Consider the following 16,361-nt stretch of genomic DNA (forward strand, 5'->3'; position numbering starts at 1 on the left):
TCAGATGGTGCTGGTGATGAAACTGACGACCATTTGCTTGAAACGTGCATGACGGACGATTGCCGCGGGAGCAGCTGTCAGAGTCACAAAAATACGCCGCCATCACCAAACTCCCCAGCCTGCTTGACTTCGCGAGACTATACATTCTTTTTCCCATCACTGTTTGCCCGGACCGGCGTTCGACTACGTGGAATATCGAAGGTGGATCGAAACTACCATGTTCGATGCGCCGCCGGGAGTGGATCCGGCGAAGAGGCCTCAGACTCGCAAGAAGCGAAAGATCCCGAGAAGCGGTAGACCGGCCATCGTAAAGGCGGCATTTGGCTTGGTCTATATATTTGGATTTCTCCAGTTTGGACGTTTATATAATGTCGACTTTGTCCTCGGGGATAGGTATTTGAAATACGGCCTGCTGAGACGAGTATGGATACTCCACATGCTGGGCTTTACTTCCCGGCTCAAATACTACGGAGTATGGTCATTGACAGAGGGCGCTTGCATCCTATCCGGAATGGGATACAATGGCTTCGATCCGAATACGGGCAAAGTGTCGTGGAATCGGCTGGAAAACGTGAACCCGAAGGATCTTGAAACAGCGCCAAACCCACACACTTATCTCAGTAGCTGGAACAAAAACACCAACCACTGGCTGAAAAACTACATGTACTTGCGGGTCACGCCCAGGGGCAAAAAGCCAGGGTTCAGAGCCAGCCTGGCGACTTTCGCAACGAGCGCGTTCTGGCATGGCTTTCACCCAGGATACTACTTCACCTTCATCCTCGGTGCATTCATTCAAACAACTGCAAAAAGTACGCCCACCTCCACCCGCCTCCCCTCTTCCTGCAAACTAACCAATAATCAACTCATAAAATTTTAATTTTCAATTTTTAATTTTTTAATTTTTTAATTTTTTTTTTTTTTTTCGGTCTTAGACTTCCGCCGCAACATTCGCCCTTTCTTCCTGACCCCAGACGGCTCCGCCCCAACCCCTTACAAACGCTTCTACGACATCCTAACCTGGCTAACAACCCAACTAACTCTATCCTTCACCGCGGCGCCCTTCGTCATCCTCCACTTCAAGCCAAGCGTTCACGTCTGGTCAAGCGTGTACTACTACGGCATCGTGGGCATCGCAGCTTCGCAGGCCTTCTTCTCCAGTCCCGCGAAACGGTACCTGGTCAAGCGGCTAAGGGCTCGCGGTAGTGGTCCCGTTTCACGACAGCCTTCTCGTCCTCGCGAGCCCCACGAGCCCAGCGAGCAGCCGGTGCTGGGCCTGCCGCCGAACCCTGGGCGGGATATCGAGGATGCTGTCAATGAGGTCATGCGGGAGATTGAGGTGCGGAGGCGGAGAGGGAGTGTTGTCGCAATGCCCTCCGGGCGCGAGTTGATGGCGGCGGTGGAGGAGAAGCTTGGAAGGAAGCTTTAAGCGGGGTTTGGGGTTTGGTTTCATTTGCGACTTGACCGAATGACTGACTGTCCTTTTGCTCTGGTTTTTTCTCGTCGTTCATTTTCCTCACGTCGATTCACGCTGCGCGATGCATGTCATATATATATATATATATATATATATATGTATATATTATATATATACCCGTTTTTTCCCTTTTTGTTAACTATATATATATATTTTTTTTGGCTTATAGATGGAGCTATATATATATATTTTCTCTACCTTCATTCAGCTTTTTCCGGCACTAAACCCACTTATTTGTCTTTCCTTCTCTTCCCCCCCCCGCCCCCATCTACCTCTGGAAAAAAACACAAACGGTCCTTCATCGCTCACACATGCGCACTAATATAATATATACATACGCCGCTTGAGTGGTAAATGATACACTAATCGAATCTCCCCAAATTAAATAAAGATAAAACCAAAGATAAAAACCCGATATATAAATAATTTTAAAAATGTACGCTATGTATGTATGTTATATATACATGTACAGAATACTGTTGAGTAACATATACAGCCCGGGTCCTTTCCCCACCGGCACCAGCATCTGCACTAGTAATATACACCAGAAATACAAGTCAACCCTGCCAACCGCACGCACCGCTGGGACGGTGCCGTCTCTAAGAGATGATAAACGAGAAAAACAAGAATATATATATATATTGGGATGGGGCGATGAATGGAAGAAGCAGCACGCTGGTCGGACATAGAAATAAAAGGAATCTCCGCGGGGCCGGGGAGGAGGGCGTGAAGTTTTCACCTGGATAGGGATGAATGGGATCAATTAATGGGAGGTGAAGGAGTGGGGTTATATATATATATCACTAATGGCGGAGGATGGATAATAAGAAAAGACATTAAGTTAATTGGCGGAAATATGGGCCGGGCCGAGATAAACTGGTAATATAATCCAACTCGGAGAGTAAATATATGTATATATGTCCAGATGCAGATTGGTAGAACGGGTAAGGGGCTAAGAATGGGGGTATGGGAAAAAAAAGCCAACAAGGACAGAAAAGCCAAAAGCCAAAAAAAAAAAAAAAAAATAGGAATAAATATAACAAATGTAAAATATGTAAGAGTAGTGGAAAAAGGGAGGCCCAGTAGACACCAGCGCTAATAGATCAGAAGCAAAAAGACGAAATAAAAACGCAAACAAGGAGACACGGAAAAAAAAAAAAAATCTCCTTTGTCCTGGTCGTAGATATATAGGCAATGCTGGACTGCGACTTTCGCCACGCTGTGGGATGTATGAAAGGGATTCGGTCGCACCTGGGCGTTCGACGGAAAAGAAGACGGAAGTGAATATTTTTTATCATTTTTTATTTTATCCTTTTTGGATGGGGGATCAGACAGAAAGACATTAGACTTCGAAGGGGGCAAGGGATATATCGTATCGACTCTATTTTATATATATACTTTCGGGAAACTGTTTCATAATTAGACCGTTAAAAATGAAGGTTCGTTGGCAGGATGGCAGAGGTAGATGGACGAGCTGCAACTCTAGCTATCACTGCCGTTTTTTACGAGAAGAGAACAGCCATTGTTACCTGTCGCGCCAAAAAGAGTTAGTTTTCCAAGGTACTGTACATCCGTACCCATTGGGTCTGAATTAAGAAGTAATACGCACCACAATAACAATAATGGCCAATCCAAGCGGAGACATGAAACGATTGACGTTCCGCCACCACCTGGCATTTGCGTGGCGAACTTCGTCAACCAGGACCACACGGCTGTTAAACGCATGTTCCGAATCCGGACGACTTGTGGTCGCCTCCTCGTTGATGTGGGAAACCTGAGGGGGAAGAGGAAGGAAGGCGGCGATTATCCAAGCTGTGTAACCCACATTCGTTAGTTGTCATAGCACATGCCAGTAGCTTAAGGGTGAAATAAATATACATACCAAGGGGAAATACGAAACCGAACACGAACGCATAAACCTGCGCATTCCGCCGGCCGAAAAGCTCCTCCGCCGCCTCATCTAACGATGGCGGCCTCCATTTACTCCTTAGTGCCGGGCGCGCTCGTTTATCCATATGCAAATGCGGAGACCATGCACCCGGCAGGTTCTCCACTGATGTTTGAGTGATAACGCGGTCCACCTCGGGATCAGGGACCCAGTGGCTCCTCGGATCAATGGGGTCGGGATTGGCAGTGACTGCGACCGGGGGAGGTTCTTCAATATCGTCGGGCTCATCAAGTTCAACAAGTTCGGGAGAAGCTTCGATCCCGCGGGGACGTATTCTGGGGTTGGTAATCCCTAAGGGTGTCCGGCTTACCATGCGTGTGTCGTTATATGTGGCGAACATGGAAACGGCGGTCATGGGTGGAGACGCGGGTGTTGAGGGGCGGCTGTCTGGAGAGAATAGCGACGCGAATTGCGCTCCCGTGCTATAGTATACTCGGGCCCAAGCAGGGATCACATGGAGGAGGGAGCTGCCACTTGGCGAACGAAGGAGATTTCTAGAATTGTTCAAAGCCGAGAGAGAAGATTTGTGACTTAAGGTTCCAGAGGCCTGGTGTCGGAGAGCAGGGGACCGCAAATGAGTCGGGTAGTCGCCTTGTTCCTGGATTTCGGACTGGTCCGCTTGCCATGTCGGCGGACTTGAGGGATCGCGAATTCTAGCATCCTCCAGACGTCTCCGCCAACTCTCCTCGGGCGGATGGTCGCGGGGTGAGGGGGTCGCAAGGTTTTGAGACCTCTCAGCAGACCGTTCCGACGGAACAGTGGACAAATGCGGGTTCCAACGTCCAGAAAAACGCTCCGTCATGGACCGCACGTAAGACCGCGATATCGACGGTTCGGCCCGCGAACTCGATGACGGATAACGAATGGTGGGGTATTGGATGGGAGTACTACTTCCCGTGGGTGAATGACCATCTGGACCGGATCGACTACTTCTGGAAGATGCGGATGAGGTCGATGGTTGGATTCTATATGGCGTCGTGGAGGGAAGGCCACCAAACGAGGAGGTTGACTGGTAGGATCTTAGTTGCGCAATTGGAGGACTCGAGGGAATGGAATGCGACGGAGTAGAGCTTTGCGGATCAGAAAGAGAACCATCGACTGTTAAGGTGCTATTCCGCTGACTGCTGTCAAGCCGACCGGCGCGGATGTACCGTCTTGCAGTTCCAACTGAGTTGGCTTCGTAGAGCGAAGAATCAGTAAGTGGCTCGGGTGCCAACGTTGGAGACGACCTTCCAAGAGGGACCAGATTCGGTGACGAAGGATTGATGGGTACAACGTTTGGGCTGGAGGTCAGGCCGATGGGAATAAGGTTGGGACTGGATCTGTCATCGCCGCGAACAGAGTCAGAGTAAGTCGATTCGATGGGAGAATTGGTTGGAGGAGACGAAGGGTGGTCCTGCGGCACGCATATGATTGTGGAGGGAAGCGGGATGCCATCACTTTTCGATGAATTGTCATCTTCTTCCCGGCCTCCACGGCGCAAAGCCCGGGGAGTCCCTGGCTCTGACGGGGGGATGGACGTCTTGCTTGAGTTCAAAGAATCATCCCATGTTTGGCTGGACGAGTGTGTTCCGTGGATGGAAGAGACTTGTCCGGAGACGTCCCCTTCATCTGGACTTGGTAGGCTCTGGTCGTGGCTGACACTCGAACTGGAACGGGAGATCGAATTAGGGGTTGAATGTGAAACGCTATACCCTGCATCGAAAGCTGATCCCTGCCTTTGATTCGCTGGCGGCAACAAGATATGTTGAGGCTTTGTCGGATAGGGTGTCGCGGAGTATATTTCGGTTTCACTCTGCAAATCCTGATCCTGTATGAGTCGCACCGTCGGAGGGAAGACTTGTTCATTTGTTTGAGAATTCGATCGTGCGTGGAGAGCCCTGCGCTTCGGGGTTGTTGGAGACAAAGGCGGAAATTTACTAGGGCTAGGGGGCATTTTTTCCATCTCCCCTTCCTTGGCCCAAAGAAGGGTGTTTCAATTGAAACGTGCTGGCGAGAAACAATTAGATTAACGGGATTATATGATATAAATAGAGTCTAGATCGATCCAAATGCTGCTGTCTATGGTTATAGGATATATATATATATATATATATATATATATATATGTATATGTGTGTGTGTGTGTGTGTGTGTGTGTGGAAGTATTTGGAGAGAATTATTAGTTCATGAATGAGAGGACGAAAAGAATCCGTGAAGGCATCAAATAAAGAAGAAATGAAGTCGTCAAGAACAAGAAACCACCAAAAGAGGACTTCTCGATCATATAAACAGGTACGCTCAAAGCACGGAGGCAGCACAACGGCCAATGTTGAAGAGAGCGTCTTGCGAGATGCGTCGAATTAATAATTATCATCGCTTTGTTGATGTTGTTGATGTTGTTGGACTCGGGCGGGTAGTAAAACGAGCGAAACCGGTTTCGACTGCGCGCAGAGCCGAAGCAAGGTGATTAATTAATTAATTATGCATGGCGACGGTGGACAACGGGGATGAAGGTAGAGAGCGACTGGGGAAGAAACGAAGGCAATTGAGTGATCCTCTGAAACGACACAACGAAACGAACGCGGACGCAATCAGCGCCTTGGGGAACTAAAAGAACGAGAGGCTAAGGATCACCGGGAGCGGGGGAAAAGAAAGCAAGGAGCTACAACAGACAGACAACAAAACAGACAGAAAGAGAGAGACGAGAAGTGGGAATCGAGAATCGAGAATCGAGAAACGAGAAACGAGAAACGAGAAGAAGTCAAGATGTGAAAGCGACGTTGAAGTTCGACGCGGAAGCCGGAGCTGGGGTTGCGCGGGCCAAAAGCGGACTAGCTCGCGGCTGGAGCGGTGTGCAGGTCACGTGGATCACCCGTCGAGTGGGTTTCTTCGTCCCGATGCGGCGCAGCCACGACGCGGTCATGATTCATTGATTGCAGAGAAACAATGCAGAGAAACATGCAGGAAAAAGGAAAATCAGCAGAACGATGCCGGATTGACTGGCGAACTGCGGGTTGTTTCTTCTGGCGCCGGGAGGTATTGGGCATTTGTGTCCCTGTTTCACCCACGCTCTCGTCCTGCCTTGACAGCAAGGGCGTTGTCGAAACAGGCTAACCTCTACTATTGACACCAATCGCCATTCAATTTTTCGATTCTCGACGCTCCATCGTGCTCGTCGTCCCACGTACCACGAGTTCTTGAGTTACCGCGTTATGTTGGAACAAACCCTAGGATCCTCGAGAAGACTCCATCAGGGGATGGATCCAGGAACCCGCAAGCATAACCCACTCAAGGTTCGAGTTGTCCCCGGGTTCGCTCCCGAACCTTCCCTAAATCCCGTTGTTATCAATACTTTCCCCTGCATATTGTGTGCCTTTTTAGGCTTTACTTTCACAATGCTTTTTTATTATTGCTGTGTGGATACTCAAAAAGTCACATCCCCACCGCGCGAAGGCAGGGCTACAGGGGCGATGAAACAGTCGAAACATTTTTCTTCGGCACAAGAGGTTTCTTAGTTTTCTCCACCTGCCAGCGCAAACCTGCATATATTATTTATTATTCATCCCTCGTTGTGGTTTTTGAAGCGAATCTTTTGCATTCCAAATTTAATCCTTTGTTTATTTTCAGCCAGAGGACTTGAATTTGTGCTGTGTCAATAATGATGCAAAGACTCTCCAAGCCCGCAGTTTATTGCTGGACTAAAACTATTGGTTTCCTGCCCGCTTTATTGAGTTTATTACGACCATCTATTTGGACATACTTTTACCCCAAACATGCTACACAGTATCCGTAAGTGCAGAAAGGTGAAGGAAAGGCAAACCTCGATGTGCTATACAAAATATCGCATCAAGATAATTAAAAAATAAGAAGTAAAACTTAAAAATTAAAAATCCACGAAAGAATAACCCAATCCATTATCAAAAGTTTCAACACGAAAATCGAGGCCCGTCTCCTATTCCTCCCCTCCCACGCAATGTGCTGAAATCTCACTCGCCCTGCGATCCTTTTGATTGGACGATATGAACAGTACCTGCAGTAACGCAGTTTTCAATTCATGCAGCTTGGAAGCAGCTTGGAAGCCCACAGCCCCCACAGGAAGCAAGGCTTTCCCAGCCAAACAGCATTGACGGCGGTTCGGATGGATATTCGTCACAGCATTCCGGGAAGTATGGCACTCTAGAGGCAAGGAAACCCCATTAAAACTACATACACTAGTCATGCCTCATACATATCTCACACATCTTCAAATGCGTTGGACACAGTGATTTTATCATATTTCTCAGGGCTCTATTCCTTAGCTAACCTGGATTCTAACTCTAGATCACTAATTCTAACACATAACTTGAAGAGCCTCAGATGTTGAAGTCAAAGAACTTAATAAGGACTGATTAGTAATATGCAGTGAGGGTGTGTAAAAGATATTTAGTATGTAGATTTTAGTGAGGGATTGAAGGGCTGAGCATGGTTTATTTTTCAGACTCACTTTTTTTAAACCACGTTCAACTGTAACCCGCCAACTGAGCAGTCTCCCAATCAAACTGTTTGCAGCTCCCAATCCGAATTGTTCGGGTCCATCACCAAATATGGGAACAATCAGCCGTTTTTAGTAGGAGATACCATCTACCAGTTACATCTTGGAGCTGTATACACCCTGGAGGGAGTGATAGTAACAGTGTTTGCTTCTTGCATCTCCCCTATTCCGTTTAATCCGCCCGCTAACCCAACAAATCATTAGGCCTGCCATACTCTCTGCCTGGCCAATCAGCACCAGATAGATACACTTGCTGATTTCAAAGATGTCAAATAAACCTTGGCCATCTAACAGGAAGGGGCCGTGAATCCGAATATTGAGCCTGGGACACCTCTTCTAAGGCTGACCGGTGTTGACGCCATTCCCTTTACACTTGCATTTCCAGAGAAAACTACCGATCTAGTTGATCAGGGCGGACACTTCAGACCTCAAATGAGCTGTCCTCGCTACTCTTGCCAATCATTTCATTCTAATGGGCTATGATGGTGGTGAATTCATTAACCCTCTTCCAAGGGACTCCGACCCAGTCCCTTGGCTGATTCAAGGCCGCTTGCCATTATTGGGTCCTCGCCGGCGACGAACGCGCCAGAGGCACCGCGACAGGTTCGGGTTGAGACTTCGCTCTAATCAGGAGGACTTAAGGAGATTCAGGATCCGCGTGCTGAAGGTTGTTCGACCCTTTGCATCCGATGTAGATATGTCACAGAAAGGCGCTCCTTTATCCGGGTGGTCAAGCAATGACTATCGTAGGTCATCTTGGCCAGCGCCAGCCAGTATCAAGAACTGCCTGGGTTGTCGTTGCCGCTGGCAGTGCGGAGACCCAGGCTGTAGGGAGGCGCAGAGATGAGTCCCTTTATATTCCCTTGCCTTGAGTCCCTATCCCCAACTCGGGCGAGCTCCACCCACCTGGTCTCACTTTGGTGGATCGATCAATTGGCGGACGAAACATTCTGTCGGATGATCCAGGAAGAGTATGCCCGTGGAACCATATGGCGCACACAGTGTGCCCACAGGTTATCGTGATCACACTTGATCTTGCAACAAATGGCATTCCCGGGAAGAGAGGGCTGGCCTTCGACTTAGAAGTTGTGGCTGACTGTCCATGAGGATAGTTGGCCGAAGCGAGACCAAATGTTCTAATTCCTCCCAAACCTCGAATCCTTTGGGAATTTGATTTCAAGGTTTCAAAGCTGACTTGGCAGATCATCTCAGTGGGCAGTAAGAGGACAGTACCAACCATAACTGAGAGAGTTTAACTTCAAGTTCGGCTAAAAGTCAGTTATCTTACAGAACAGCCAACCTGCCTGGATGCCAGCCAAGGTTGTAAAGCAACAACCACAGAACTAACCATCTCAGCATCTACCAACACATCACATCATCCGTCAGTTGAGGACTTGACTGGTACGTCATAAAAATTAAGAATGCAACTCAAGTTGAATCATCATCTTCACACTTTGACTAAGTAACATGCAGGCTGACTGGATTTCTTATTGTGATGTACTTTAGTTAGATGTCAGAGTACTCTAACTCGCTGATAAGTGCAAACATCAGACAGTCAACTATCTAGATGATTATATATACAGGACATGTGAAGCTAGAGAATATTCCATTCCTCCCATATAATATCTAAATACAGAAGGCAGTGCCGTTTGGACCATCTCTGCAGGTGGGTGGCCCACTTGGACTGCTTTTCGGTCTGCACATGGCTGAAGTTTGCCACTTCCCGAGAGCGTTACAGACATCGACCTTACACATAGTTGTGCTGGCCATACATCTGCACCAATAGGTGCCAGGTTTGCATCGGGTAAGACCAGCTGTATCCTCGGTAGGAGCAGCCAATGCAAGCGGAGTAAGAAGCAGAGTCAGAGCGATGAATTTGCTAAAGAGCTACATTTTCGATTGCTGAATCTTGATTAAGACTATGATGTTAGATTAAACAGCCGTGTTACTTTGAATGAAATATCATAATATAAAATAATAAAAAAGAGAGCCAACCTTGGTAAAAAACTTGTTCTATTTTAGAAATACTTTGAGTTATTTCAAGAAGATTTTGAAATCACAAAGATCAATCTGAATACTAGGTTTCATTTCAAGGTACTGTATTGCAGTGTAATATTTTGATCTGGATAGATTATCTCTCCGAGATTTCGCCCTGCTCTTGGCCTCTTACTCCGCCCGTGGATCCTCGGGCCGCTTGGGCCATTTGGGCAATTCGGGCCGCTCGGGGTCCCGATCTTTCTTTTAGAGTCAGACCATCCATGGATACTGCGAATCCCCCTGTCTGGGGGCAAGGTAACTAACTTTAGCGTCCGTTGCTCACCGTGGTTCTTTAGCAAATATGCAGCCCAGATTGGTATAAAGTCACTGCAACATAATTCATTTCACAATGATCAAAGCTCATAAATATAATAATCAAGATTCAGCGATTCATCATGCAGTTCAAAGCTGCAGCTCTAGTTCTGTTTCTCACACCACTTGCGTTGACCGCACCTACTGAGAATGATGCCTCTGCTGATGTTCTAGCATGCAAACCTGGCACGTACCGTTGCGCCTATCAAGATAGTATCACCAGTTCGATTGAGGTCTGTGCCGGCGGGAGATGGGTACCCTCAGCTCGATGTGCGATGCACAGGTTATGTGAGTATGACGGCCGCGGTCTTCCCTATTGTCCATAAAAAGAGAGCTTGGGACTTCAAAAGAACTTGACTCTGTACATGAATTCAACTTCATTCATTTAGATTTTTGTCCTGCACAGTACTGTACAATGATAGTTCGAATTATTGTGATGCCATTTACCCTCAATGGATCGAAAGCTTCAACAGCTGATTAGCACTCAACTATTTTCTGTTTCTCTTCTCCTTCATTTTTTCATTTTTCTTTCGCAGGAGTGACCGAAATCTGTCAGTGATGAACAGTAAATGTCTCATGTTTCGTGGTGGCAAGGAAGTTAACATACTAAATGACTAGACTTGAGGCTGAGAAGATAGAAATAAACCACCTTTTATTCTTAAATAAAACAGTAAATCTTTACAGAGTATCGGAGATGAAATAGAATATATAGTATTCATATTTATTCAACTCTGTAGCATCAACTATTATAAATGAATCTGGAAAGGTCTGCTTTGTTATCAACCATCTGGTGATGTATTGGGCCTCTTTCGTTAAGTCCTCAATATCATTAAACTTTCGTCGTAGGATTTCCGTACTGTGTGGTTCATTAACCCTTGACAAAAATTGGCAAAGAAGGTGTAACAGACAGGGCCAGTGATGACATTGATGGACGGTTGGTCTGAGCAGATGTTGCACCACTGCCTCTGAGAGGGGGGTTTCCGCATTTTACTATATAGAAGCGCTGTAGATTTAAATACTGGCGCACCATCTAACTCAAACTGCAGGCCAAAAAACGGACGCTGTTATATAACCAGGGCTGCAAAACTGGTGATCGCCATCGAGGGGATGACTTCGCGTCCTGGAACGCTTTCCATACCGAATACGCCTTCAGAAAATCCCAGAGGTGGGAAAAATACCGCCACATAGGTAAAACCAGTGATATGCCTTGCTTCCCTCAACGACTCGAGAGATCGATTTGCTGCTTGAGAGTTGTTGACATGGCTTATCATAAATTCAGTCCGTGCCTCCTTCGTCGTGAGGCCCATAATGCAGCCTGCCATAATGACTTCGTTCTTTTTAATAAAAAATAATTAAAGAGTATTAAAAAACTGTAAACAGTAGTGATAATTAGCTATGGGAAGATATGATTTGAGAGTAGAAGAGAGAGATTGCTATATTATAGAGCTCTTCATAAGGTGTATGGATTTCTATCATCCTATTAATAGTAACGATCTCTGCTTTTACTCAAAAATTATCTTTATACATAGTCATCTTCTACCCCAAATCAATCTCTATTATATTCTTTTCTCTACGATTGATTTTGCTAGATCTCTCCATGTCGTTGCCAGGTATTGCTAGATATTCATATCATCAATAGATACCATTGCCAGATATCATTCGATCTTGATATCAGACATAAACAAGCAGGTAGATGAGTAAGTGAGTGAGAGAAAGCAATCCGTATATCTCACTAATATTCGTACAGAATCTCGATATAAAAAGCTTTCAACATCATCTATTAAAGTCCTTGTGACAGATTGATAGTATAAAATAAATATAGGGAGATAAAACATTTAAGAATAAAGAACATGAAATGAGATTATTAATAGTATACAAGAGAGAGGAAAGATGAAAAGATAGACCTTGTTATTACTATATGTTGATAATAGTGGTGTATGGAAGGCTGGAAGCTGGTAGATCATGCTACTAAACTTACTCCTTACGTGACCCATACACACATATGGTTGGGGGATTGGATTGGGTGATTCGTACCCTCTATACCACCACGGCGCTGGTGGTGATCGAGCTCTTTTGCCCTAGTGGCCTACTACATATATTAGCAGCCGCTAGATAGATGAGAACCAACTAGGCTCAACCTCTGGGGGCGAGGCACAATTAGTGCAATTTTTTAGTGTGTACCTTAGTATATTAAATACATAAAAACTACTGGATGATATGAGAGATCTACTATATTTATATGTTTTAGTGTAATTTATATAATCTATTTGATTTAATTCTAATTAATCAGGAATGAAACTACAGATGTACTGTCAACACTGGCTTTTCAAACAGAGAGGAATATTGTTACATGCAGCACAATCATATCTTGATCTTGAAACTCTATCTTTATTCTGCTCTGTTCTCTTTCTTTTATACTAATATCAGACACAAGCTTGAGATTCTGACAAACGAATTCAATGGTGATTTAAATCTGAATTTGATTGAGTAATAGATAAGAGGATTTGAGAATTTCAGAAGTTGAAGATAGAGCTGCTGACAGAATTCAACATGGGATATAGTAGCGTCAGTAGTGCTAGTAATGTCAGTAGTAACCAGTTTGTAAGGGGCGTACTTCGATTAACGGCTAGCACTATTCTAATACACTTTACGAATCGATTAAGGAAAGAAAGAGAAAGAAGATCAGAAGGAAAGGTCGTACGAAGGGGTTCTTATAGAGAAGGGAACGGAACGGAAGAATATCGGAGGTCGCGCTGTAGTGGGGCGCGGAGCGGAAGAACGTTAGGGGTTACGCGGAGGAATCGTTAGGGACTACACGAGCGCAGGGTGGAGTCGCGAGGAGTTGGTTGCGCAAGCTAACTACTAACGGGTGCTAACCCGTCACACAGTTGATGAAGAATACAAGAATTGATGATAGCATGATTGATAATCCAGTATAGAATTGACAATCAGATGTGATTGATGAGCATATGAGTTTTATAGAAAGCTCCATACAGATTTGCTAGGTCAATCCCATTCATATAATGATTATAATCATTGATAATGATAGGAATCTTCATAGCTTGTTCAAATTTATCATCAAAGAAACTGTAAGCAGCGGGGCTGGAATTAGCTGCTTATATCACAAGAGGTCCTTAAGACTCTACGAGGATTAAGCTATAGAATGTAATACGATGATATATCGAAGGAAATTCGGATTGAATAGTTAGATATCGAGGTCGTAGAACTTAGGGGTCAGATTATAACATAATGATCCGCTGGCCCCTAGAAGGTTGGGCCAGCTGCTAGTTATATACACGCAGTATTGTAGGCAGATTGAACTTGCTATGATGTAGATGGCCTAGTATGATGCTAGTGGCATGATAATGCCTTGATTTCAAACCTGAGATGACGTTGATGATGCTATGTTCGGCGATATCATAATCTTTAGGATAATTACCACTTCCGGCCTAGCACTGATATCTTAGTGCGGGTTTCTTACACAGCAATACATGGTATGTTGAGAAGAAAATATGAGATAGTGGACCTGTACCAGCAAATAGAACTGGATATATTTTAGTATGAGAAATTATTGGTTGATACTTCTGAACTAACAGTCTAGTTAATACACTAATGATAATGCGCTAATTGTGCCTCGCCATAGGGGGTTTGGATTGGCTCGTCCACTCAACTACCAGCATGGCGCTAGTAGTAATCGAGCTCTTTTGCCCCAGTAGCCTAACACTTAGACTTGTAGGGTAGAGGCAATACTTAGTCACTCCAACAGACAACAGTGGAACAGTGGAACAGTGAACAGAAAGGCCTGGTTTTCCCGCGTGCTTGTGGGGCGGTGTTGGGGGTTTAGATTGGTTCGTCCAATCTACCAATCGAGCTCTTTTGCCACCAGTGGCGTGCTACAGTTGTTAGATAAGTTACAATCACACGAATTCGTCTTGCCAAATCTCAACCTATTAAAACTGCATACGGAGGGCGCTATCAAAGAATTGCGCCGGCAAAAAGACAGCTAGACAGCGCCACAAACCTTGGCAGAAATTCCCACTGTATTTCATACTGAATATTCAGATCTTGATTTTCCATTGTCTCCACTGCCACTCAACACAGAATCTGCCCCTCTTTTTAATGTGTAATCTGCCTGCCAATATGCCACTTTTTTTAATGTGTAATCTGTCTGTCAATATGCCACCCTTTTTAATATGAAATTTGTTTGTTATTTAATGTGAAATCTGTCTGTCAATTTGTCATTCTGTGTAGTTAGTTGAGTATTTTATTTCTTCATCTGCTCATATTGCTTTTCTTCTTTACACTCATTGCCATTTTCTAACTTTATAATCTTTTGAATATGTACAAAAATCTGCTCAATTCATATTTATATCTTTTTCTATAGTAAATTTTTTTATATTTATTTTCATACTTTAATTGCTTCTGTACAATTCTTAAAAGCTCTCTTTTTCATCATTCTGCACTTCATTCAAGATCAAACTCCTTCAATTGCATTGAGATTCAGTGAATTACCACATCAAAACAACTGTTGAATGCTATGTGTGGCGTTCCGCCCCTAGTCTCCCTTCCGCCCTGCTCCTTCCGCCCCTGCATTATTATTCCTCCTATTCTTCCCGTATGCTGCGATCGCTCCTTCCTCTGGATTGGATCGCTGACAGGATGACTACGTATATATATAGGGGCGTTCGCCCACCCTTCTAGATTAGAGAAACTCAGACATGAATTATCCTACCAATTGAACGGCGTACGCCATACTATGAATATTGTATATATAATATTGAATATAATGATCATGAAATGAAGCTTTATTCTTCTGCACAATGATATTCAAACAATCAATTTAACACTCTTTTGCAAAGAGAGAAAAGCTTTGATAAAAGGATTTGAATTTGATAGTGATATCAATCAATTTCACTATTTTTTTCATGAAATAATTTGTTTGTGATTTTTTTAAATTTTTATATTGATTTTTGATCTGATTGTTGACAATCAATTCATAATCTTTATATATCATTTGAAAGCTTTCATTCTTACTTTTTTATAGATTTTATTTCTGTATTTAAAATTTCAATATATTTAAAAAATTGAGCATGCTTCTGCAAGGTTTCCTTGCTTCAACAGTGTAATGAATCTTTCTTATTATAAAAACAAACTCAGAACATGAATTCAGAAGATCTCTTTCATCATTCATGTATACAATTTCAAAAATATATTTTATAAAACACACATCATATTTTATATACATTTCATTGATGAGGAAAATAACAGAGATTTCATTTAATTATATAATATTCTTTCAATTCTTCAAAATTTAATTTTTATATTTCAGATAAAATTGAAATTGATTTAATTACATCTTTTTAATGAGTTTTAATTTCTATATAAACTTTGTTTTTCAAAAGATCTACTATATGAAGAATCCTTTATATAATCATAAAAGATATCTCAATTTCTTTATTACTAAATTCATTGACAAGATCAGTACAGATGCTCCTGCAAAAAGTTTTGTCTCGCCCTACTAAGCACTAAAAACGCCACAATTTTCTTCTGAAATACGCACTGAAATTAATACTGAAGATCCTGTATCTCATTCTTTTATTATCATTCAAATTAATAAGTAAGTTACAGTGTAATTAGTGAAGTCTTCCTTCCTTATATTCATTGCCACCTTCTAACTCTATAACCTTCTTAATATGAACAGGAATCCGCTCTATCCAAGCCTGAATCTGCTCCTGTGGTAGATCCCTCCATGTTCTTTCCCATATTGCTATAGCTGCTGCCCGGTTCTGTAGAGCTCCTTTGACAGTTGTTTTTCGTTTCATCCAGGTCCAAGCAGGTTCAATCGTATTGAGATCTGGGGAATTCGCACACCAGAGCATCCGTTGAATGTGATGAATCTCATATATATGATGTTGGATATAGTGATCATGAGCAGGAGCTCGATCCTCCTGGACAATGGTATTTGGACGTTCCTTTTCACACTCATTGGCAAAGGGAAAGAGCTTTGGAAGAAGGATTTTGACCTGATATCGATACCAATCAATTCCATTACTTTTGCCACGGGATAGCTTGCCTGT

General features: G+C 43.9%; 3 protein-coding genes across 3 annotated transcripts; 2 read left to right on the top strand and 1 right to left on the bottom strand.

Annotated features, from left to right (window-relative positions):
• Positions 1–217: 217 nt before the first annotated feature.
• Positions 218–1,426, top strand: HCAG_08267 (conserved hypothetical protein; the record flags this gene model as incomplete). Its single annotated transcript, XM_001537107.1, has 2 exons — positions 218–809; positions 933–1,426. 2 exons carry the CDS (start codon positions 218–220, stop codon positions 1,424–1,426), a joined length of 1,086 nt encoding a protein of 361 aa, XP_001537157.1.
• Positions 1,427–2,976: 1,550 nt separating this feature from the next.
• On the bottom strand, positions 2,977–5,358 carry HCAG_08268 (predicted protein; the record flags this gene model as incomplete). Its single annotated transcript, XM_001537108.1, has 3 exons — positions 2,977–3,003; positions 3,084–3,286; positions 3,357–5,358. 3 exons carry the CDS (start codon positions 5,356–5,358, stop codon positions 2,977–2,979), a joined length of 2,232 nt encoding a protein of 743 aa, XP_001537158.1.
• A 3,049-nt stretch (positions 5,359–8,407) lies between these two features.
• On the top strand, positions 8,408–12,044 carry HCAG_08269 (predicted protein; the record flags this gene model as incomplete). Its single annotated transcript, XM_001537109.1, has 11 exons — positions 8,408–8,538; positions 8,642–8,762; positions 9,048–9,153; positions 9,226–9,336; positions 9,722–9,784; positions 10,269–10,288; positions 10,374–10,572; positions 11,022–11,050; positions 11,331–11,472; positions 11,924–11,981; positions 12,032–12,044. 11 exons carry the CDS (start codon positions 8,408–8,410, stop codon positions 12,042–12,044), a joined length of 993 nt encoding a protein of 330 aa, XP_001537159.1.
• Positions 12,045–16,361: the final 4,317 nt, after the last annotated feature.

The sequence above is a fragment of the Histoplasma capsulatum genome, genomic scaffold (assembly GCF_000149585.1).
Source record: "Histoplasma capsulatum NAm1 scaffold_10 genomic scaffold, whole genome shotgun sequence".
NCBI lineage: Eukaryota > Fungi > Ascomycota > Eurotiomycetes > Onygenales > Ajellomycetaceae > Histoplasma > Histoplasma mississippiense.